The sequence below is a fragment of the Sus scrofa genome, chromosome 18 (assembly GCF_000003025.6).
Source record: "Sus scrofa isolate TJ Tabasco breed Duroc chromosome 18, Sscrofa11.1, whole genome shotgun sequence".
NCBI lineage: Eukaryota > Metazoa > Chordata > Mammalia > Artiodactyla > Suidae > Sus > Sus scrofa.
In genome coordinates this window covers 5,153,373-5,178,085 of record NC_010460.4, presented here as the reverse complement: position 1 = coordinate 5,178,085, position 24,713 = coordinate 5,153,373, and the positions used below count along the sequence as shown (strand labels likewise).

The 24,713-nt window shown below is 39.4% G+C and overlaps 1 protein-coding gene across 19 annotated transcripts in view; it reads right to left on the bottom strand.

The window, feature by feature from the left end:
* Positions 1–24,713, bottom strand: part of KMT2C (lysine methyltransferase 2C) — a 286,456-nt gene that overhangs the window by 101,583 nt on the left and 160,160 nt on the right. For all 19 annotated transcript variants that reach the window (XR_002340465.1, XM_021079123.1, XM_021079121.1 and 16 more), the window contains 7 exons: positions 24,253–24,424; positions 22,234–22,348; positions 9,369–9,538; positions 8,484–8,632; positions 7,171–7,284; positions 6,116–6,193; positions 3,233–3,945 (listed from right to left, as the gene is read on the bottom strand). Coding sequence is in view for 18 of the 19 variants with exons in the window: in XM_021079123.1 (XP_020934782.1) it covers positions 3,233–3,945; positions 6,116–6,193; positions 7,171–7,284; positions 8,484–8,632; positions 9,369–9,538; positions 22,234–22,348; positions 24,253–24,424 (1,511 nt within the window). In the remaining variant the exon portion in view is untranslated. The remainder of the gene's footprint in view (positions 1–3,232; positions 3,946–6,115; positions 6,194–7,170; positions 7,285–8,483; positions 8,633–9,368; positions 9,539–22,233; positions 22,349–24,252; positions 24,425–24,713) is intronic.

The window sequence follows — 24,713 nt, the reverse complement described above, 5'->3', positions numbered from 1 at the left end:
TTTTGGACAATACGATTTAATTAAAAAAAAAACCCAAAGAACACTGGATGCAAGAGTCAGAAACTCTTTTTGAGTCAAGAATCGATTTATCTGATTGTGTAACCTTGGGGGGGAAAAATTAATCTCTACAGGTTTATACCTCTATTTTTTTTGTTGTCGTTGTTGATTAATAAACCTCAGCTATGATGTGAGAATAAATTAAATAAACATAAAAGCACCTTTAAAAAAAAAAAAACAACACAAATAATACCCAAAAAAATATCAACAATGCTTCTTACTAAAAGGTTTATGTTTACAAACCAGAAATGGAAGGAAGAAAAGAGAAGGACAGAGGGACAGGAAGGGAGGGAGGAAGGAATTGCTTAAAATTAAAATTAATTGTTAATGAAACTGCAACCCTCTACAGCTCACCACTGGAGGCCTGTTCTGCTGTCATGAGAATAGATTATGAAACTGATATGTTAAGCTGAAACACTTCATTTAAGGTGCTACTGTAGTACATAAGCACATTAGAAGACTCTAGGGTTCTTAACAAACTAAATTGATGAAAAATAAGAAATCCAGTTCACAGTGTAATGGCAAAGTGGTTACTAGTGAGGTACTATTTTTGGAAACCTACTATATGGAAGAAATTTCACCTTTTCTATGGGAATCTCTCGACTGATACCAGTCTTAGAAAGTATGTCAATTCCTAAGCTCTCTACACAGGTGACATTAGCAACAACCAGCAAGGGGTGGAAAGGTACAGCGGAGAAAACGTTCTTAGAATTTGAAAGTTATCAAAATATACTTAGAGTCCTTATGTTCTAAGAAGTTTTCTTTAAATATTTAAGAATTCTTCAAGAAAATATTTCTAGGAAAACATTTCAGAGAAGATTTAATGCAACACTTCAATATGATCATGAAAGCAATTAGCATATGAGTGTCTAAGGTAGAGTACAGCCATTTTTCACTGAATATTTTCCCATAAAATAAAATGACGCCAGTAGGGTAATTCACACTCTTCTCGAATTCATAGTCTCCAGAAAAACAGCAGTATGTCAACCAGCTCTGAAGCACCAAGTGAAGGTTGCTTCCTACACAACTAGAACCAAACTAACTGGGGAAGGGCAAGGAGGGTGGCTGGCCCACAAGCGGCCATGAGATTAGCAGCAACTCGGGAGGTAGTAATGAAGCAGGGGCAGGTAAATGGAAAGTAGAAAACGATCAGAATTGAACGAGAACATATAGCAGAAGCAAAAACAAGTATTAGGACATGGCTCATATGAAATGGGATGAACCTGGAAAAAACATATGTATATTAACACACTGACACACACACTGACACACCACACTATTTTGGAACACAGGTCAACAGAAAAACAATCTTAATGGCTTCTCAGCTGAAACAGAAGTCTCTAAACAAGGAAATATACCAACAAAATTTAACAGGAAAATTTACGATGCAATATCCTTAAAGAAGGTAAATACCTGAATCAAAATTAAATCTGAGATTCAAATTTCCATTACTAAAGTCTGTGCAGAGCCAAGACTACGTAATTATGCTATTCAATAAAAAAAAATTTTAAAAAAAGAGAGGAGTTCCCGTCGTGGCGCAGTGGTTAACGAATCTGACTAGGAACCATGAGGTTGTGGGTTCCATCCCTGCCCTTGCTCAGTGGGTTCAGGATCCAGCATTGCTGTGACTGCAGACACGGCTCAGATCCCACGTTGCTGTGGCTCTGGTATAGGCTGGCGGCTACAGCTCCGATTAGACCCCTAGCCTGCGAACCTCCATATGCCGCTGGAGCGGCCCTAGAAAAGGCAAAAAAATTTTAAAAATTTAAAAAAAAAGTAAAGAGAAAGAGAACTAGTTTGAGTAGAAAAATCAGCCTTGGCAGAAGAGAAAATAAGTATCAAGTAAAATACTTGGAGAAAGGCATATACAGAGTGTTTGCTTTTGCTGCATGTCTTTGCCACGGAGAGATAGTTATAAATCCCATGTGGCAAGTCCTTTGCCTTTGGTATAAGCTGCTATCTCTAGAGAATAAAATATATCCTACAGTGACTTAAAGGAGACTAATTTGCATGTTAAAGTTCAATTTAACTTTTCTATCAACCTTACAACTCCAAAATCAGATGAGCAAGACGAAGATATTATTATTCCTATAAGAAGTTAAACTCCAATCACTGAAAGCAATTTAAATCATGAGACTTAAAACTCCAAATCACTTTTGTGACTAAACACTTTTGCACTGTCTGAAATTTGCTATTTTACTAAAAACTTCATAAAGTAGAAATTTTGTAGAATACATAATTCTTAGCAATGGAATCTTCACTGGAATCCCACGGAAAAAGATCTGGAAACTTACCCTTCAAGGGGAGAGTTCTCACAACTTAAAACTAATATGGGAAGAGCTCCTTTCACTTCCTTAGTATTGGTAATATAATTCTAAGATCTTTTTGATGAAAGCATTGAAACAATGCCCTTTTAAAAAAGTTAACAATTTATGGCATTCCCGTCATGGCTCAGTGGTTAGTGAACCCGATTAGCAACCATGAGGATGCTGGTTGATCCCTGGGTTGGGGATCTGGCGCTGTGGTGAGCTGTGGTATAGGTTGCAGGCGAGACTCAGATCCTGCGTTGCTGTGGCCCTGGTGTAGGCTGGCAGCCACAGTTCCAATCGGACCCCTAGCCTGGGCACCTCCATATGCTGCAGGTGCAGCCTCGAAAAAAAAGGAGCCCCCCCCAAAATAAATAAATTAATTAAAAAGTTAATTAACAGAAAAAAAACGAAAATGAGATCTCCCTGCATGAAAAATGCCCTCAGTAAATCTTGATGCTTAAGCAGGTAAAAACATGCACAATAAAAAAATAAATATATTTGAGGGGAAAAACAAATGCTAGTTACACTGCACCCCAACGTTCCCCCTTTTTTTAAGGCTCTATTGTTACTATGGCATAGAGCAAAACATTTTTTTTAAGTGTTTTCTATTAGAAACTAAAATCAAGTAAATTGCATTTGTATGTCTCCACTAAGCTAAAATTCCAGTAAGAGCACGTCCAATTTAATGAATCAGTCTTCATTAACAGTATTTTTTAAGTGGTCAAAACTCCTAAGTCAACATCACGTCTAAGTCCTACCTGAAGACAGAAAATCGCCCTCCAAACCAGAGCCACCCAGACGCCACACCTTCTGCTTTACTAACTGCTCCAAGGTCTTTTCCGTCAACATCACTAAAGTCGCCGTACCTGTTTGGACCGAGGTCTACCGGGAGAAAACTTCCTTTTGGTAATAGCTGGTTTACCCATGCCGATTTTTGGAGTGACTGAGATGTAAGTTGTTGGCATGATGTTTCCAACAGAAGCACTGAGAGCTGAAGGGCAACCGTGCAGCACGTCATGGGAAGGCAAGTCTGAAGAAAGTGCTGGAATGGAAGACGCATGTGCCTTGCTCAAGTCTGCTGCTGATGAAAAGGATGACTCCGTCTCAGACGGTAATTTCACGGATTTGTCTTCCTGGCATAAACCGTCTTTCACACAACTCTCCACTGCAGGAGCCATTTCAAAGTCCACAGAAGCCGTAGAAGGTTCGGTATTTTCTTTCTGTCCCGTTTCGTCTTGTACCCTTTCTAGAGTGCACTGTTCCTTAGAACATAAAGAACTATCCCCACACGGGGGCTCTATGGTTTCTGGCGGAACAGTGACAGATTCCATGACGATGGCTGCAGGTCTGGATTCTTCTGTGGATGCAGCCGCTTGAGGTTCCTCTAACAGCAGTTTCTCCTGCTGCACGTGGATCTGGGGAGCAAGGACTTCCACGCTTTCTGTCACGTCCATCCTGTTTTTATTTTGATCTTCACCACAAGCATGCAGCACTTTAGAGGACATTTCCATTTTTTCACTATCACCTTCACAAGAAATCTGATTTTCCAATTCAGGATTCATTTTATCTGGGGATGGGTCTAGAAAATTTGAAATATCTATTATGTCAATGTACATCTGAATTTTAAAATTTCTGAGTAGATATAAAACATTCACATGTCTTTTATGTCTATTTATATGCCTATAGCTCTATGACTTAAAAATAATAGGCTTGGGGAGAAAAAGAGTGGGAGAGGAACCTTCCCAAACAGGCTGAAAACCGTGCCTTACATCAAAAAGTAATCATTGAGAAGGGCAATTATTAAGTTAGCAAAAGCCAGCAGTACCCGCTGTGGGGCACTGGGTTAAGGATCCAGCAATGTCACAGCTGTGGCTTGGAATTGATCCCTGGCCCAGGAACTTCCATGTGTCACGGGTACAGCCAAAATAATAATAGTAATAATTTTTTAAAATTTAGCAAGGGCCAAAACACACTAGGGTTTATGGATTAGAATCAGTCAGATCTGAAAGGCTACAAAAACACTGCCTTAATAGGATCCCCAGAGTTTCAAGTAAATTTTGCTAATATGAAAACGGAATTAATTGCTAATATAACCACTGTACCTAAAGGATTTAAAACCTTGTAGGTGAGGTTACACTCATTTCACAGCAAGGAAAAGGAGGCTAGTAATATTAATCATTTGTCCAAATTTAAAAGTAAAGCTTAGTCTAGAATATAAAAATTTTTGCATTAAGCAGACACATCAGATGTAACAAGGCTTCTATGGACTCAGATGAATAGTGACTATAGATAAAAAAGACACATTTTGCTCAGCTATGCCTGCTAACATAATCAAAACATTTTTTGGATACAATTCTTGATCTTCCTCATCATCTATAACCAAATAAACATCTTAGCAAATCAATAAACATAATTAGATATCAAGCATATCTACAGTCATTGACCAGTACAGTTTAAAGCAGGGTACAAGTTAAACCCCCTTATTTAAGACTGAGGATAGAGGTCCAATTGTGACGAGCCCTAAGTGGCTCTATAAAGTGAGACTAGTGAAAACAGAAGGCACATTTCAAATGCCATCAAGGTCATTTCTAAGGTCCACTAATGAAGACATTAATTTCCTTATTTATATTTATCATGGTGATTGAAATCCATATGTATGTTCTGGTATCAAAATGAAACCTCCTTCTCATCCCTGCTTTACTGGAAGATTACAGTTAAAAAAAAATCTAATAACATTTGATCACACTAAATTTTTCCTTTTTTTTTTTTTTTTTTTGTCTTTTTAAGGCTGTACCAGAGGCATATGCAGGTTCCCAGGCTAGGGGTCCACTCAGAGCTATAGCTGCCAGCCTACACCACAGCCGCAGCAACCCTGGATCCAAGCCGCGTCTGAGACCTACGCCACAGCTCACGGCAACGCCAGACCCTTAACCCACTGATCAAGGCCAGGGATCGAACCCGCACCCTCATGGATACTAGTCGGGTTTGTTAATTGCTGAGCCACGACGGGAACTCCTGCACTAAATATTTTTAAACACAAAAATACTTCAAAATCACTTAATATTTAAAAAGTAGAAAGAGATTTTTAGGAGTTCCCCTTGTGGCTCACCGGGTTAAGAACCCAATTAGTATCCACGAGGATGGGGTTTCGATCCTTGGCCTCGCTCACTGGGTTAAAGGATTTGATGCGGCTTGGATCTGGCATGGCTGTGGTTTAGGCTCACAGCTCCAGCTCCAATTCGACCCCTAGCCTGGGAACTTCCATATGCCACAGGTAAAGCCCTAAAAAGATGCTTTAACCCACTGCACTGGGCCAGGGATCAAGGCCGCCCCTCCACAGCGACTCGAGCCACTGCAGTCAGATTCTTAACCCACCATGAAGGTGGGAACTCCTCACAAGCTCTATTTCTGCTTTAGAAATTCACTGCCACTGTTTTCAAGAGAAGGATCACTTAACCTAAAGATTTCATCAATTACCATAATGTGAAAATAGCAACAGTAAACGATTCTTTGGTGGGCATCAACTTGAAAGTTTAACTTCACGGACAATGTCGCAGGGTGTTCCTTGGTGGCTCAGTGGACTAAGGATCCAGCATTGTCACTGCCATGGCACAGGTCTGATCCCTGGCCTCGGTTTGGGTGGCCTAAAAAGCCCCCAAAACAAACCAGAAAATGACTCGAATCTGAATAGCAGCTCTAAGGCAGTATGTTGCAACCATTGAATAAAATAAGATGAGCATGGCTCTCACCAGAAATGAGAAGTCCACGTGTGTCAGGGCTTCCTGGTTGGTCACTCCTCTGCGGCTCTCCAGGGCGGGGCTGAACAGCTGTGAACAACACATCTATGGAACCTCCAGCAAGGAGTCAAAATTTCTCTACTACTGCCTTCTCAACGATAATTAGAGCAAGGTATTTATCTTACTGCCAAATGCCAATTTCCAATATAAGCACAAAACATCCTGTTATGATTCATCTTTAAGTAGACTATGAAGATGAAATTAGGAATCTGATTCTACACTGTGATAAGATTTATTATTAGAGTTGCCTTATTTTCCTTCACTTTGACACCTTCAGGAAGAACACTTTTCTTTTTGATAGGCAAGAAATAGATTTATTAGGATAGGATGCTTGTGAGAGATGCAAGCGGGCAGGCAAGGAAGCTCTGCTGAAGTATAGTTTTTAACGACAGTTGTTAAATATAAACCTAACCTCAAAAAATCTCAAGGGCGTTTTATGTATACACTTAATCTACATAACATACAATCCCACTGACTTTGAGGTGAGACCAAGATTAAATTTAGTAAGTAGTTTTCCCCAATGCGGCTTCTCATTAATTCCAGATGCTCAAGGACAACAATAGCTATTATCAATATTGCAAAAAGTTTAAGTGAAATAGCATTGAAATAACTGAAATAACCCTCAGTAGGACTGCTATGATGATCTAAAACAATCAATTTTTCATGATCTCAGCACGAAACATCTCACAATCAGCAACAGCTCGTTACTAATTCTAACTAAAGAAAGTGCTTTTTAATGAAAATTACTTGATACCCAAACAAAATATATATTTATGATTAAGTCTAGATTACAGCTGAACTACAAATATATACATGCCCTTTCCCCAATTAACTTCTGTCTAAGGTTATTTTACTGAGAAAGGCTCCTCTCTAAATAATTCCCCAGAGGGCTGTCTTGGCTAATTTTTATTTAGGGTACTCAAGTTTTAAGAGGTGTTCGCATAGCCTGTCGACACAGACATTTTCTTCCAAGAATAGACTGTACCCACTATCGAACCCACTCTTACCATCTGGAACAATTCCAGGTATGGACGCCTGGCCACAGGCATCTTTATTCACCGCTCGCTCCAAAAACACCACCTGGTCTTCGGGGCCTTCAACTTCCATGTCATTGTTATAATCTGAACAGAAAAGTATTTATCCTTTATCTAAGAATTTAGTTTTATTAAATAAGTCCACAATTACTACTTTGCTCTCGTGAGGGTAAATGATCCCTAAAGATGCCAAATTTCTTTAGATTTTTCTATTTTAAACCAAATATACATACATATTTTAAAAGATGGAAAATACACTGAGTTACAAGGTAGCTGGATCCTCCCAACTGCATACTGGCGGCATACTGAAGACAAAACGTTCGTCACCAAGATGGGTGTGTTTAACCCCCTCGTGGATGATAAAATAGGACTTTTGCCATTCACATGGATGAAAAGGGAAAACAATCTGATCAGGAGGTCTGTTCCCTTTACAATCTAAGACTCTTGCTATTATGTTTATAACCCACAGTGCACTAATAAAAGTACCGGAATAAATGCTGGGCTCGAGAGGGGAGAATTAACATTAAAAAGACATAATGAGGACTCTCCTTGTGGTACAGTGCGTTAAGAATCTGGCATTGTCACTGCAGTGGCTTGGGCTGCTGCTGTGGTGTGGGTTCGATCCCTGGCCCAAGAACTTCCACATGCCACAAGCACAGCCGAAAAAAAGAGAGCGAGCGAGCGCGAGAGCGCGCACCAATCAAACTAAAATCTGTTTGGAGTACAATCACCCAGAATATGAAATGCAAACTGGTCATATGGCCAAACAGGAAGGAACCTGCACTGCTGGCTCAAAACACACAAGTGGAGGGAATTCAGAATTAGAAGAAGAGCTATACAGGAGGCAGACCGGGTGACGGTCAGCAGACTTAGAGATGACCGTGATCACACGTTACAGAAACTAAAGATGAGATGGGATCCGAGGAGTTCCTGCTGTGGCGCAGCGGAAACGAGCCCGACTGGGAACCATGAGGTTGCGGGTTCGATCCTGGGCCTCACTCAGTGGGTTAAGGATCCGGCGTTGCTGTGAGCTGTGGTGTAGTCGCAGACGAGGCTCGGATCTGGCGTTGCTGTGGCTGCGGCGTAGGCTGATGGCTACACCTCCGATTCGACCCCTAGCCTGGGAACCTCCATATGCCGTGGGTACAGCCCTAAAAAGGACAAAAGGCAAAAGAAAAAAAAAAAAAGATGGGAGCTGATACACAGGATTCCTTCATTATTACTAAAGCGACGTATTGGTGCCTGACTGGCACAGCATCATAAAAAACACGAATTCTCCAATTTACCTGCAGTGAGTTCAGCCATCTCCACCTCATCCCCTGGCTGTAACGGGTCCATCTCAGCTGCTAAGTGTTTACAGTACATACAGATGTACTCTTCCTTGAGCTGATCCAGGTCATGATCTGTTGGTTTGTCACATTCTAAGTGAACCCATCTGTGACGATAAATATATTTAAATAAAATCTTCTAATTTAAAGACAAATGAACAGCTAGGAAGAGAGCTAACTGCTGAAAAACTAGATACAGGAAGGAGTAAGGATGGCAGAAGAGAGATTATAGGCGTTAGCAACTGAAGCTTTTCCGAAGGTTGCAGAAAAGGAGCTGTCATTGTTGGATGTCATTAAAGGTGTTGAAGAGTTCCCGTCGTGGCTCAGGAGAAATGAATCCGACGAGTCTCCATGAGGACGCAGGTTTGATCCCTGGCCTTGCTCGGTGGGTGAAGGATCCGGCAGTGCCGTGAACTGTGGTGTAGGTCGCAGATGCAGCTCAGACCTGGTGTTGCTGTGGCGTAGGCTGGAGGCTACAGCTCCAATTTGACCCCTAGGCTGGGCACCTCCATGTGCTGCCAGGGCAGCCCTTAAAACGAACAAACAAAAAAGGACAAAAAAAAAAATAATACAGGAGTGGATATATTCTTTCAAAACATATTTTTGAATTATTTCTTCCTTACTTTTCCCTCTTAATGCTTGTTTCTGGTCTTGTCTGGTTTTCTGCCCACCTCATATGCCTCTCAGACTCATTAAAGCATAATTCCATCCATAACAGCCCTTAGTACTAAAGGATTACTAGTGGAATGACAAAAGCCTGGACCTCAAAATAAATGGTAGAGCATGAAATCTCAGGGAGAGCAGGACTGACAAACACATTATGGAATAAGGACGTCTTCTTACCTTTTGCACATATTACAATGGAGCATGTCTTTCTGCAGTTCTGGATGGTAGCACTTCCCACAGAAAGGACATAAGTTATCCTGCTGTTGGTAACAACTGTCACATACCAGGCAATTGTGGTGCCACTGAGGACTAGACCGCGTGCCACACTCTATACATATTCTGCAATTCTAAACACCAGGAAAAATGAAAACAAAAACAGTCTGTTATGCATTTGTACTGCAGTTCTGGTGTAAACCTTTTTTAAAATCAATGAAACATTTGTAGATTATACATTAAGCTTTAATTTTTATGACACTCATTTAGGGTATATGATTTTGAAAAAGCAGTTTGTTTCGAACATCTGATGAGACCACACTCGATTTACACTAAAACCTCTAGGAAAGTGTAAATAGGGGAGAGAGACATCCAAGAAAGCATAAATAGGGAAGGAAGAAAACCAAGAATGCAGCATTCCAAACTTCAAAAAGAAATGTATTCCAGAATCAGGAAGGAGCTTGTGTTGAGTAAATCTACTCACTCCCTACTGTGGAAACAAAATGGTCCTGCTAGAGAATTTCATTTGTTTATATGGGTAGCTTAGAAACTTAAGAATTCACACCAAGAAAATACCATGACCCACTCCAAATGATTTGGTGTCTGAAATTATGAAAATAATCACTCATCATCAAAATCCAATTACGGCTTTTCACATTTTCAGAACAGAGAATGGCATGACCCTAGCAAAGCAGAACTGTTTATGATGTGCAAGGCCAGCCAGCGGCCTGGGAGCCAACCTGCTTTAAAATCCTGGGCACAAGGCTGGTGGTCTGTGGGGCTCTCATTACCCACCCCATCACCCCACCCTTCCCATCTAAAACACCAATGAAAAACTTGATGTTTCTGAGCTGCTGGTTTGATATGAAAGAGACACTCACTAAAAAAGAGAAACTAGCGTGAATCAAAGGTCAGCTTAAGTCTTAGAGATTTAAAACGGATACACTCACAAATACTCACACCAAAGTCCTGAATAAAATCTTAGCAAACCAACTCAAATAATAAACCATGTCCAAGCAGAGTTTATACAAAGAAATGCAAGGATGGTTAAATACTGGAAAATCTAATAATAAAATTTAACATATCATTAGGCCTGAGGAAAGATGTTAAATTATTTCAACAGATGCTGAAAATCTATTTGGAAAAAAATTAAAACCCATTCCTAGTTTTAAAAAAACAAACTAGGAATAAGAAAATGAAAATGAATGGGTATTTTCCTCATGTGATATACACACATACTTCAATTCTAAAGCCAGCATCTTATTTGATTGGGGAACCCTAGAGGCAGTCCCACTAAAATTAGAAACAAAGCAAGGATGCCTACTATCTCCAATGTGTATAACATGATTCTGAATCAATGTAAACCCTGAAACAAATGAAAACAAAGGCAAATAGGAAAAAGAAGAACTAAAACTCTATTTGTAGATAATAAGATAGTACACTTGGAAATCCTAAAGAATCTACCATAAATTTAATGAAAGAATTTAACAAAGTAGCAGGCTATAAAATTAGCAATGAAAAGTCAACAGAATTCACAACAGTAACCAGAATACACAAACAGTAACCAATTAAAAGATAAAATGAATGAGGAAAATCCCATTTATAACAGCAACAAGATAGATGTCCGAAATCTAAACGCAGAAAATTAGAAAACATTCCTAGAAGACACGAAACTAGACCTGAATAAAAGCAAAGACATACCTTGTTCTTAGTTAAGATGTCTTAACATCAAGATGTCACTATCAATGAATAAATTTAAAATGACTCTAATGAGAATTCCAGTAATATTTTTCATGGAGCTAGATCGACTGAACCTAGAGTTAATATGGAAAAATAAACACGAGAACAGCTAGGAAATCTATGAAATAGAAAAGCTCTGAAGCTCCAAAACTACCAAATACTGCAAAGCCTTGATAACTAAAAACAGAATGGTATCAGCTCATGATGTCAGAGCAATGAAACAGACAAGAAATAAACCCACTAAATCTACTGTGCCAGTCCAGCATCTTGAGTCACTAGGGCAAAGACTGTCTTTTTAGTGAATGGATTTCGGACAACTGGAGAGCCCAGCCCACTGGGAAAAGAGAACTCACACCATATACAAACTTCCACGCCAAAGGGATTAGAGACCTAGGTCTACCCGTACAAAGTAAACTAGTACAAAAACTATAAGAAACTATGAATTATCATATAACCTCAGCATAGGGAAACCTGAACTCAAATTTTTAATTTGAACTCAAAAATCCAGAGGCAATAAAAGATTAATAAACCTGACTACATAAAAATGAACTTTTGCATAGCAAAATATAACAAAGGCAAATAACTGGAAGGAAATAACACACTGGAAAATCATGTAACACAGCTTAAAGGCTTTATATCCCCAATATGTAAGGAACTCTTAAATCAGGGGAGGGGGAAGCAAAAATCTCCAAAGATAACAAGCAAAACACAAGAAGAGACAACACACAAAAAGAGGTAAAAATAACCCTTTAACATAGGAAAAAATGATTAACTTCGCTCAAAAGAGAAGTGAAAATTAAACTACATTGGGTAACATTTTCCACTCATAAGACAGGCAAAAAAACCAAAAGCTGAACCTGACACCCCTTAACCAGACACCTTTTGGCAAGGATGCAGAGAAGTTCTCCCTTGAGTGGTGGCAACTCAAACTTCCACAAGACCCATGAAAGGGAATTTGACAACGTCTAACGAAACTGCATGTGCATTTAGCAACCCCCAACCCAAGCCAGTCATCCCACTTCCTAGAATTTATTCTGGACATTCACTCCCAATAATTCAAAATACCATATGCCAAAGTTACTGACGACCAAATCATTTCTAATGTACAATATTGGAAACTACCTATATATTCGAGCATAGGATATTGGTTGATTAAAACAGTTCAGATAAACAATGGAGGAGGTTAAAAAAGAAATAAAGGAATGAGGCTCTATGAACTGATATGAAGTGACTTCCAGATTTTCAGTAAAAAAAAAAAAAAATCAACATGTAAAAGAGCATATGTAATATATATATATATAATAAAAAAAGGAAAAACATTAATATATTTGATTATTACCAAAAAACACAGGAAGGATAAACCAGAAAATTTTTAAAGCATGTTAGTATACCATGTATTTTCACAAATTACATCAAGGAATTTCCACCATGCCTCAGCAGGAACGAATCTTGACTCGTATCCATGAGGATACAGGTTCGCTCTCTGGCCTCGCTCAGTGGGTTAAGGAAAGATCCAGCATTGATGTGCGCTGCGGTGTAGGTCACGAACGCAGCTCGGATCCCGCACTGCGGTGGCTCTGGTGCAGGCCGGGGGCTACAGCTCCAATTCTACCCCTAGCCTGGGAACCTCCATATGCCACGGGGTACAACCCTAAAAAGACAAAATAAATAAATAAATAAATTATATATATATATATATATATATATATATTTATGTATTAAACCAATTTTTAAAATGGGGAATTAAAAAAAAAACCCAGAAGCTTCAAGAATAAAAGGCAAAACCCAAGGACTTACTGTACAAGAACAGGTAAGATGGAATGGGAGAAGGCAGGGAGCTCAGCGGGAGGGACGGGGATTGGAGGCATTGGTGTAAACACCTTATTTATGAATGACGTACACGTGTGAGCAGACACACACTTATGTGTTTATTTGTACATGTGTGTAAGTATATATATATGTGTGTCGTCTACTGACAAGGCAAAGAAGTAAACCCCCCATGGAAATGAGCGCACCTAGCATCCAACCTCCACTAAAGGAACCCGGCCTGTTTATAGCAGAGAGGAGTGACTCCAAGGCTGGGCAAGAGGAGGTTTAACACGATTCTGAAAAATCCTATCCCCAGCTTGAAAAAGCTATCAAAAGCAAAATGGGACAATTTGAGCACAAATTAGGTACAGTAATTCGTTATAACACATGAGTCAATACTGAAACTCTATAATTTTCACATGTGAAACACGGCAGGGTTCTTGCTTACAACAGAATGCAGAGGGCTGACTGGCAAATGTGAAGTTAGAAAGCACCATTTTACAAACAGGTAAAATCTCTATCAGCCATTGGTTTCTAAATCTTGAAGAAAATTTTGAGGAGCAGAGATATTTGCATGGTCTCAAAGTGTCTCCTCACATACTGCTTTATTAGACATAAGAGAGAAAGAGAAAACAGTGGAGAAACTTGAGAGCAGCTTGATCAGATTATGAGAATTCACATCACCTGTGCGGGAGAGGAAAGCAGCAGGTGCATTCAGCTGAGCCCCTGAAGCGGGCCCACCATCACTTAAACAGTATTTGGCCAAGAATGAATAACTCTATATAATCATGAGGAAATATCAAAGACAAGACGAGGAAAGATACTATTTTTAAAAACCCTCAATATATGAAGAAAAACTCTACTCTTCAAAAATATCAACATCAAAAAACAAAGAAGGGATTAAGAAATTTTCCAGATTAAAGGAGTCAAGAGGGATGGAAATGCTATAAACTTGGGTTGTGATGATGGTTGTACAACTATAAATGTAATAAAATTCATTGAGTAATTTTAAAAAAAGGAGTCAAAAGATATGACATGACAAGTAAATGGAATACCTGGCCCTGAACCAGACCCTGGAGCCCACATGGAAGGAAATGTTACATACCAGGCATTAGGTCAAGCAACAGACTGAAACGTGGATGGGAGATGAGACAGACTGTTGTAAATGGGGTGCTAACCGTGCTAGGAGAATGTCGTTATTAGGAAACACCCATGTAAGTATCTACAGGTAAAGGGAACACAACCTGTGTAACTTACCCTCCTATGGTTCAAGGCAAAAGATATACTGGGGTTTGGTGGGGGCGGGGGGAGGAGAGCAAAGGCACGGATGATAATACTGAAATCTTGACAAGAGGTGAATCTAGGCAAACAGCATAAAGGTATGATTTTTATTTTTCCAACTTTTAAACTCTGAAATTATTTCTGAATTAAGCCTTTTAAAATGCGTAATAGAGAGTTCCCTGTTGGTCTAGTGGTTAGGATTCAGCGTTTTTCATCACTGTGGCCAGGGTTTAACCTCCAGTCTGGGAACTGAGATCCCATGCCAAGTCTCTGCATGGCACAGCCTAAAAAACCCCATAATACACCAACACGACGGCATTCCAGAGAAACGGAGAAGACACCTAGCGGACAATGACTGGTCTATAACAAAGCTCCTGAAAAGAGCGCCCTTACTTCTGTTCAAGCAGCGTCTACTACCCTGACACCCTCAAGAAGGCACACATGTTGCCTGCATCTCAGCTTCCACCACAGGGTCTGACTCCAAATGTTAAATGAACGAATTATGACTGAAGACGATAAAGAACTGAAAAACCTGAACAGTAGAAAAAGAGGATCCTTCTTCAAACAGCTCAGAGGAAAAGCGTTCCCATGAAAAACTCCATGATGACTGAGCACTTCACAGCATCATCCCACGAAACCCGACTCCCCTGCCAGGTGAGCAGCCTTAACAGCCTCCACTCGATGAAACCAGGGGGACGAGAAGTCCAGCAACTTGCCAAAGCTCCTGTACTCAGCAACTGGAGAAGCCGAGGTGTGACTCCACAGCCTAATCTTTCTAACCACATCATGATGCCTCCACAGAAGAGAATAAAACACACACACTAACCATTCACAGACTCAGGAATATTATAAATAATTCCGTCATGTGAAAGAGAACAGCAGACTATTACGGAAAGCAAATTAGTAAGGGAGAACAAAAGGAAGGCAGAACAACCTTGAGAAATAAACCTGGGACTGTGAACACATTTTCCAAGACAATGAAAACCTTAACGATGGTGATAATGAACTAAAGCAGGAAACAAAGTGATCTGGAAATCACTAAAGAGAAATCATTAAAGAGAATGTAAAGAAGGTAAATATTTTTAAAAAAGAAAAAGGCCCAACACTTCTCTAGACCTTCTCCGGCCTGAAGGCAGAATGGCAATGTTCTAGTCGAGGGTAATTAGGGTAAAACAGTGATACATCCTGGAAACAAACCCAAAGAACTGACAAAAATAAAGACATCATGGCTCAAGCAGAAAAAAAGGAATATAACTAAGCAGACTTAAAAAAAAAAAAAAAAAGAAGGAAGAAAAACTTTGAACACAAAGCTTTACCACACTATGTTCTTACAGTAGTTTGAAAACAACATTCTCTTTCAGATACACAAAATTCCAGAAAGTTGACAATTCTTTTATAGAGGTGTACAACCAAGTTTCCAAAATATTAGGGGTGAGATGAGACTGGAATTTATAGAGAAAATATACTTTAAAAAAAAGGGACATGGTTTACAGTCTGGGTTAAGACAGGAGGGAAAAAACTGAAAAGAAAATTTCTACTTTCTTCATTTTTAATGAGAAGTGGGAGGGAAAATTATTCTCAACATTTACAACTTAACATTAATAAAATAAGATTCTAAATAGCGGAGTTCCCGTCGTGGTTAACGAATCCGACTAGGAACCATGAGGTTGCAGGTTCGGTCCCTGCCCTTGCTCAGTGGGTTAACGATCCGGCATTGCCATGAGCTGTGGTGTAGGTTGCACATGCGGCTCGGATCCCGTGTTGCTGTGGCTGTGGCGTAGGCCGGTGGCTACAGCTCCGATTCGACCCCTAGCCTGGGAACCTCCATATGCCGCGGGAGCGGCCCAAGAAATAGCAAAAAGACAAAAAAAAAAAAAAAGATTCTAAATACCAAATTACTGCAGGAAATAAAAGGAACAGAAAAAAAGACAGGAAATTTTTTAAAAATTAGCTGTCTTAAAAACAGCCAAGCATTTCAATTACATCCATCAACCTAAACTCTTGACCACTGGAGTTCCTGTCGTGGCTCAGGGATTAGCAAACCCCACTGGCATCCATAAGGATTTGGGTTCATCCCTGGCCTCGCTCAGTGGGTTAAGGATATGGCATTGCCGAGAGCTGTGGTGTAGGTTGCAGACTCGGCTTGGATCTGGCGGTGGTGTAGGCTGGCAGCTATAGCTCCAATTAGACCCTAGCCTGAGAACCTCCATATGGCGCATGTGCGGCCCTAAAAAGACAAAAAGACCATAAATAAATAAATACTTGACTACTAAACCTTCCGAAAGGTACAGTTAAAATGTCACACAAGGATCAAAAATAAAAAGATGTGACAAGATCACAATCAACTGGTAAATTAAAACCCGATGTGGCCATATTGTCAGGCAAAGCAAAATATCCGGTCCCTCCCCCAAAAAAGAATTACACAGAATAAAGAGAATAGTTTTACACTGATAAAAAACCTAATGTATCCACTCTACTCTGACCTACTTGCTAATAAGCAACATAAAATAATATTCTGGTAAAAAGAATTTTAAGTAAAATGCAAGGAGAAATTGCTATGAGAAATTGTCGTGGTCAATTTTAACTACATCCTACTATGCTGTTGAATCAAATAGTCAAAAAAATAAGGAAAAAGAACTTTGTCTAATTAAATGAAATTAATAAACACAGAAATTCCCATTGTGGCTCAGCAGTAATGAGCCCAACCAGTATCCATGAGGAATCATTTGATCCTTGGCCTTGCTCAGTGTGTTAAGGATCTGGTGTTGCTGTGAGTTGTGGTGTAGGTTGCAGACTCAGCTCGGATCCCTAGTTGCTGTGGTATAGGGCAGCAGCTGTAGCTCCAATTAAGCCCCTAGCCTGGGAACTTCCATATGCAGCACCTGCAGCCCCGCAAAAAGCAAAAAAAAAAAAAAAAAAAAAAAAAAAAAAGAAGAAAGAAAGAAAGAATGAAAGAAAGAAACACATCTTAAAAAGTCACTATTTCAAGCATCCAAATATATATCTTCTAGAAAACACTAGTTAAATGATTAAATACAATTAAAACAGATATTAACATGTTTAAGCACAACCTAAAAAATTTCGAAATTCTAAAATCTAAAATCTTTATCTAAATTAGGTCAGATGTCCACAGATATAAAGTTACCAATGCAACAAATACGAAGTCGAAGCTATAATCAAAAGTATATATAGTCTTAAAATATCCTTTTGTCCTCAGAGAAATAAAGAACACGAATTACGAACTCAACTACCTACTTCAGAAAAGTAAAAAGGCAAGTAGAAGCGCGGCAGCAGAGAAACGAATATATACACCGTAAAATCCGTCGACAGCAGGTTTTCTCTTGAGACCTACAGCCAGGCCAAGAGAAGACGCCAAAGCGCAGGGTTCGGCAGCCAGCGCAGACGACGGCTCCCGGGCGGGGCTGCAGCAGCGCGGCCCCCCTCGGCCCTCAAGCCCCTCCCCCGGCTGAGCGCGGGGCCTCGAGGGCTCGGTTCCCGGGCGGAAGGCCCCGCCCCTCCAGGCCCCGCCCTCGGGCCTAGAACCCGAACGCTTGGCCGGGCGGTTCCAGGTGCAAACGCTCATCGCGGGCGGGGACGGGGATGCGGTGCAGTTGCTGGGCGGGCGCCTTCTCCCACCCCTCACCCACACTCCATCCGGGGGGCCTGCCAAGACCGGGCCCCTTCCCAGGAACCTCGGATGAGGGCAAACCCCACCACCACCTGCTCTACGGCCAGCCAGAGGCTCCCTCCCGCAGGCTGCTGGGGCAGAAGCCTTGGGCTGGAGCCACCTGGAAGCATGGGAGCCTCCTGCAGGCAGTAGCGGCCTTGAATTCCACGACCACCTCCGCCACCGCACTCCATCCCACCCCTCTTGAAGACGCCGAGAACATAGGACAAACCGAACTCAAGAAGGGCAGAAGTAACAACAGGACGAGAAAGTGAGGATGCGGGAGAACACTGGTATTCTCGGGTTCTAGATGTTTTCTGAGAACTCGAAACCTTTTAAAGAAATGTTAACTATAAAAATTTAATACAAAATTTAACTGCCATGGACTTCCTGCTGTGGTACAATGGGATCTGCGGCGTATTGGGAGCGCTGGGACGCAGGTTCAAATCCTGGCCCAGCACAGTGGGTTAGGGATCCCGCATTGCTGCAGTTTAGGCTTAGGTTGAAACTGCAGGTGTGGATCTGATCCCTGGCCAGGGAACTCCATATGGCAGGGGGTGATGAACATAGAAAAGAAAAAACAAACCAACAAAAACTTTTTAAACTGCATTAAGCATTTGTATTCATTGTATTAGTCCCAAGTGCTATCAAAGACACGTGAAAGATGCAAGATTTTCCATAGTAAAATCATGGTAAAAAGCATGAGAAGTCTCGGTGACACAGGGATAACACCGCAGCAGCAGCATCCACAGAGCAAGGGGATTCTTCACACACACAAGCTGACAACAGAAGCTGCACACAGCACACCAGTAACTTGTAAAGAGGAACTTATTTCAGAAATAAATGGATTTATTACAGATTTCAATTGCGCCACTGTGCACCTGTGAACAAAAAGCTTTACAGAATTTTGAGTGGCACTTCATTACATCTCATGTTCAAGGAACTGCTTGTTGGCACTTTGAGGTCTGATTGCTCTGAACTAGTAAACACAATCGTGGCATTATCAAACAATTTCTATACAAATACTTATACAAAAGGCATTCTATGAACATTATTAAAGACAAAGAAAAAACTTGTGCAATGAACTGGACCTGAGAAAGTATCTTTCTTTTAAACCAGGTCTTGGCAACTTAGATTCAAAGCAAAATTATTTGTTAGACTAAAGTAACATTTATTTTCTAAATTCTATTTACTTTTATTTTTTTAAAAAGTCAGTTCAATTACCACAGATTAAAGAAGTTTATACCTAGCTTTATGTCTATTCTATAAAATTAAGAAAATAATAAACTCAGCCCAGTGATATCAGGGGTAGGTAGAGATGGCTCATGGATCTAGAGTCTTTAGTTTCTTAGGATCCAGATCCTAACAGAGATGAAAGTTAGATTAATAAATATACCTTATCTAGTCTAGGGAGAAAAGCACTGTTACTCAAGTATAGTATGATATCACAGGGAGCAGAATCTATTGAATAAAACATTACAATGTAAGATAGGAAACCTGATGGAGTTCCCGTCGTGGCGCAGTGGTTAACGAATCCCACTGGGAACCATGAGGTTGGGGGTTTGATCCCTGGCCTCGCTCAGTGGGTTAAGGATCCAGCGTTGCCATGAGCTGTGGTGTAGGTCACAGACCCGGCTTGGATCCCGAGTTGCTGTGGCTGTGGCGCAGGCTGGTGGCTACAGCTCCAATTCGACCCCTAGCCTGGGAACCTCCATATGCCACGGGTGCAGCCGTAGAAAAAGAAGGAAAAAAAAAAAAAAAAAAAAGAGATAGGAAACCTGAGTTTGTCTCCATTCTGCTCTAAAATTAGTAAACTTGGAAAATTCACTTAATCACTCGTTTCTCACCAGTTCTTAATATAGAATTTATTAGTTTACCTGTATAGATTTCAAAGGAAGCAAATTAAAACTGTTTTTATGACTGACTCATCCTAGAGAATATTCGTAGTAAATATCTTCCCAACAGAAAAGAAAATCAGTTTTATTCAGTCAGTTGGGAATTAAAGGTGAACTTGAGTTATTCTTCCCTTCTTCTTTCACTTTAAGAATTTAAATATTTTGTGCTTCCATGGGCAGATAACTGTTAAATTTGTTGTTGTTTACTTGGTACTATTATAACTCTAACCAACAGGTAGAGCTGTGAGCCAACCTACAGTATTAGACATACAGGTGACAGAGCCTCAATAAACTCCTCAGAAGTTTAGAGAAGCCTGAATGAAACGCATCAAGGTTGTAAAGATGCAAATACCAAAACAGATGGAAAAGAGGAGAATCACAACCACGAAAATCCCCACAAAAAATTTAAAACAGCTCAAGATACATCTTCAAAGTGTCCCACCAAGCAGAAAGACTAACGAAAGTTTTAAAAATGTCTACAGATCCTCTCAAAACCCAAAAAAAACTTCACAGTCTCTTAAAAAATTGATAACTAAGTCAACACTTACTACCACATACATACACAACATGAACCCAAGTATTTAATACAAGTTTATACCTAAATACATACACATATATGTACATATAAAATCACAGTAAAATCACCTAAAAGCCAGGTTGGTCAAAATGCAGTTTATTTTGGGGCCGAAGACCTAAACAGACCTTTCTCCAAAGAAAACATACAGATGGCCAATAGACAGACACATGAAAAGATACTTAACATCACTAACTCTTGGTGAAATCCAGATCAAAACTACAATGAGGCACCACCTCACACCAGGCAGAATGACCATCATTAAACCAAGCCTACAAATAACAAATGTTGGAGAGAGTATGGAGCAAAGGGAACCCTCCCACACTGCTGACAGGAATGGAAATCGGTGCAGCCACTATTGAAAACAGTATGGAGGGTCCTCAGAAAACTAAATATAGAACTATCATACCATCCAGCAATCCCACTCCTGCACATATATCCACACAAAATCATAATTCAAAAAGATACATGCACCCCCATGTTCATGGCAGCACTATTCACAACAGCCAAGACACGGAAACAACCTGTCAACAACAGACGAATAGATAAAGACGATGTGGTGTGTATACACACACACACACACACACACACACACACACACACACACACACGAATACTACTCAGCAATAAAAAAGGATGAAATACTGCCATCTGCAGCAACATGGATGAACCTAGAGTTTATCGTACTAAAGTCAGTCAGAGAAAGACAAATACCATATGATATCACCTATGCATGGAATCTAAAATAGGACACAAATGAACTTATCTATGAAACAGAAACAGACTCAGAGAGAACAGACCCGTGGTTGCCAAGCGGGAGGGACAGAATGGGAGTTTGGGATTAGCATATGCAAACCAATATATGTAGAATGGATAAACAACAAGGTCATACTATAGAGCACAGGGAACTATATTCCATATCCTGTGATAAACCATAATGGAAAAGAATATGAAAAAGCATGTGTGTGTAACTGAATTACCGTGTTGTACAGCAGAAATTGAAACACTGTAAATCAACTATACTTTAATAAATTATTTTAAAAATGTAATCTGTTTTATTTCTGGATTTTAAATTCATAGATTTAAAAACTCTCTCAGTATCTGCATAACAGGAATACTACCTATTTCAAAGAGTTGCAACGACTAATGATAAATCATTCAAAAACAATTTCTAAGCCATGAATACATTATTTAACAGGTTCATAGAGGCATTTTTCATAACAGCCTAAATTTGTAAACAACTGAAATGTTCACCCACAGGTGATTCAATAAACAAATTGTGGTACCTCCACTATTCAGCAATAAAAAGGAATCACTACTGGTATACGCAATAATATGGGTGAATCTCAATTATTTTGAGTTTAAAATGCCAGAGCCTCCCACCAAAAAAAAAGAAAGAAAAGAAAGGGGGGAGTGAGGGGGGGAGGGAGGGAGGGAGGAAGGAAGGAAAGAAAAAGGAAGAGACACAAGAAAAAAGTATGTACTATATAACATCGCTTATATACAACTCTAGCGAATGCAAACTAATCTGTGGTGGGAGGAAGCAGACTGCCTGGAAGACAGGGAATAAGGCAGGGAACAGTCAGAAAGGAGGAATTCCCAAGGGACACCAGGAAACTGTGCGTGGTGATGTGCATGTTCATTATCTTGAAGGCGATGATGGTTTCACCGGTGTATACATGTGTCAAGTTAAACTACAGACTTTCAATGTGTGTAGTTTCCTGTATACCAGTTAAACATCAATAAAGCCTTTCTTTTAAAAAAAGTTGTAGCTAATATATAGGTTTGAATAGGTATCCAATTTGTCTGCTCTATATAAAAAACATACAGATGATATTTTTCTTAAAAAAATAAACAACTTACTTTGCATTTCCAGCCATTGGTTGGTACTGATTTCATAACTGGTTGAAGACAAAAAGTATGATACCCTTTGTCACACGTATCACACACTAGCATCTTGCTATCTTCTCCCGATTGTCTAAAAAATAAGATAGCATTAATGATGCCTTATCTTTAAACTTATGTTTGTAACATAAGTAATCATGAAAAGAATCATCCCTGGGAATGGCCCAGTTCCTCAATACCCTCAGTGTTTGCTTTCGTCTACACACAGAAAATGACAGAGTTGACCCTCGAGGGGATGGGGCAGACATCTTCCAAAGGTCCCCAAGGGAGTATCCTTACTGAATGCTCACCTATGGTGAACCTGCTTTAGTCATTCTAGGATCCCTGCAAAGGAGGAGGGGTTAAGGCAAGATGAATGACTTTGATCTTTACTTTTTAAACATCCCATACCCATCCTTTTTTGGGGAAGGAGCTATAACTGATAGGTGATGCTGTACGGAAAGGAACAAATCTTGGCACAGTGAATTGGAAGATATTCCCATATAATAAAAAGAGGATCAAATTTGGATCAGACCTACATCTGTATTCAGACTTCCATTTTTCTAGCTGTGTGACTCCTGAATAACCTAAACTTAAGCCCTCTTAGTTTCAGCTACAAAAGGTGAAAAAAAAAAAAAAATCAAAGATTACTGTGAGAATTAAATATAATTCTGGTTGAAGAGCTAAGAATATCCATTAAGCAATAAGTGCTAAACAAATAGGTATAAGAATAATCATCTTGTCATAATCATTAAGAATTGTAATTGAAAACCTAAAATCTTCCCCTAAACACTTTTCTGCCCCAAAGATTGGGCCCTTTTCCTGCCCATGACCTCTGCCTTGACTCTTGACTATATTAATCACTCTCAGATACTAAGAATTTAATTAAAGAGGAGGGGAAAAGAAAAACTAGGGAATGCAAGAAGAAGAGCTGAGAGAGGAACCACTGAATAAAACCTGGGGATAAACAGAAGTAAAATGGAAGATGGATTAGTTGGGCTCCAGTAATTTCTTATTTAATTTAACAAATTCTACATATAAAATTGCACATTTTGTCTTTTTAGCTATATGAAAGACCTTGGAAGAAAAGCACTCTTTCTTTGTGTTCTCTCACTCCTTCTCAAGAAGACAGGCAGATACAAGGTATCAAATGTTTACTGATATTTTAATTTTTACTAAAACATAAAAGCACATGGTCCTATTTATTCTACATAATTCTAAGATATTGATGCTTATTGTTATCAAATTAAATTACAAATAAAAAAGACTGATCATGGCAGTGGTGGACCTCATATCTGCTGATTACAAAAGTCCTCAGCTTGTAAACTACTTGAAGACTGCTGTGGATGCAGGGAACATCTCCAAATTATCATGCTGATTAGTAGCATGAGGAAAAAAAAAAAAAAATCACAGAAAAGACTGGAAAAATGACCAAGGATGGAATACAAATAGAAAAGGATAACCCCTTACAAACATTTAAATGTCATATGATACTTTGTTTCAGGTGAAGGAACTGCTGGTTTCAGATAGATACAGATTTCTTTTTTAAACAGACTTAATATAAATTGTTGTTCCTGGAGAAGAAACTGAAACTTATCACTGATACTTTGGCTCACTCTAATAACTACTTGCTATAGTTAGAGGTTTAATTTCCTATTAAATCTCTTCCCCAGTCTCGCTCAGAAAAAAAGCTGCTTTAATTTTCTAATGCTTATTTATTTTTAATTGTTAATATTCATTTAAAAAATGTTGGCCAATTTAAGTTAGCTTTTTAGGCAACCAGAGCAATTTAAATTATTAAAATTAGTTTCTGTTTAGGTTTGCTTCAAAGTAATATAAATGTTAATAAATATCTAGCAATTTTTTAAAGACGTGATGGAGTCAGTGTGGATGAAGATAGCTACAGTATGAACAACCTTTATCATATTACACACACCTTTAGTACCTAATAATAGGGTCTCTCTTAATACACACCTTGGAGTTGAAATTAAAACTTACTTGCAGTTCTGGCACACTTTGCACTCAGGACATTGCCAACCTGCACGTTTTAATGGAGTAACCGCTATATCCAGGCACATTCCATGATAGTGCTGACCACAAGTAGTACAAAAGAACTGATCTAAGAGGTCTCCCGGGCTGTCGCACACTGCACAGTTTGCATCTTCCTTTGCTATAATTAACAGTAAAACAACGAAATTGTTGTATAAGAATTTAATATTTTTCTGACTTTACAGTTTTAAAAATCACTTGAAGGGAATTTGCATGGTAAATCGTTCAGACATTTGAAGTTATCCACATCGAACTGATATTCAATTGGAATACGGTCTCAATAAAAACACTAATATATTTAACCTAAATTTAATCACATTAAATTTAATCATAGTTTTGCAGTTATTTAAAGTGCCTACACCTACTTGAGACCATAAGCAGTTCTTATTTAATTTTATATCCCTAATACC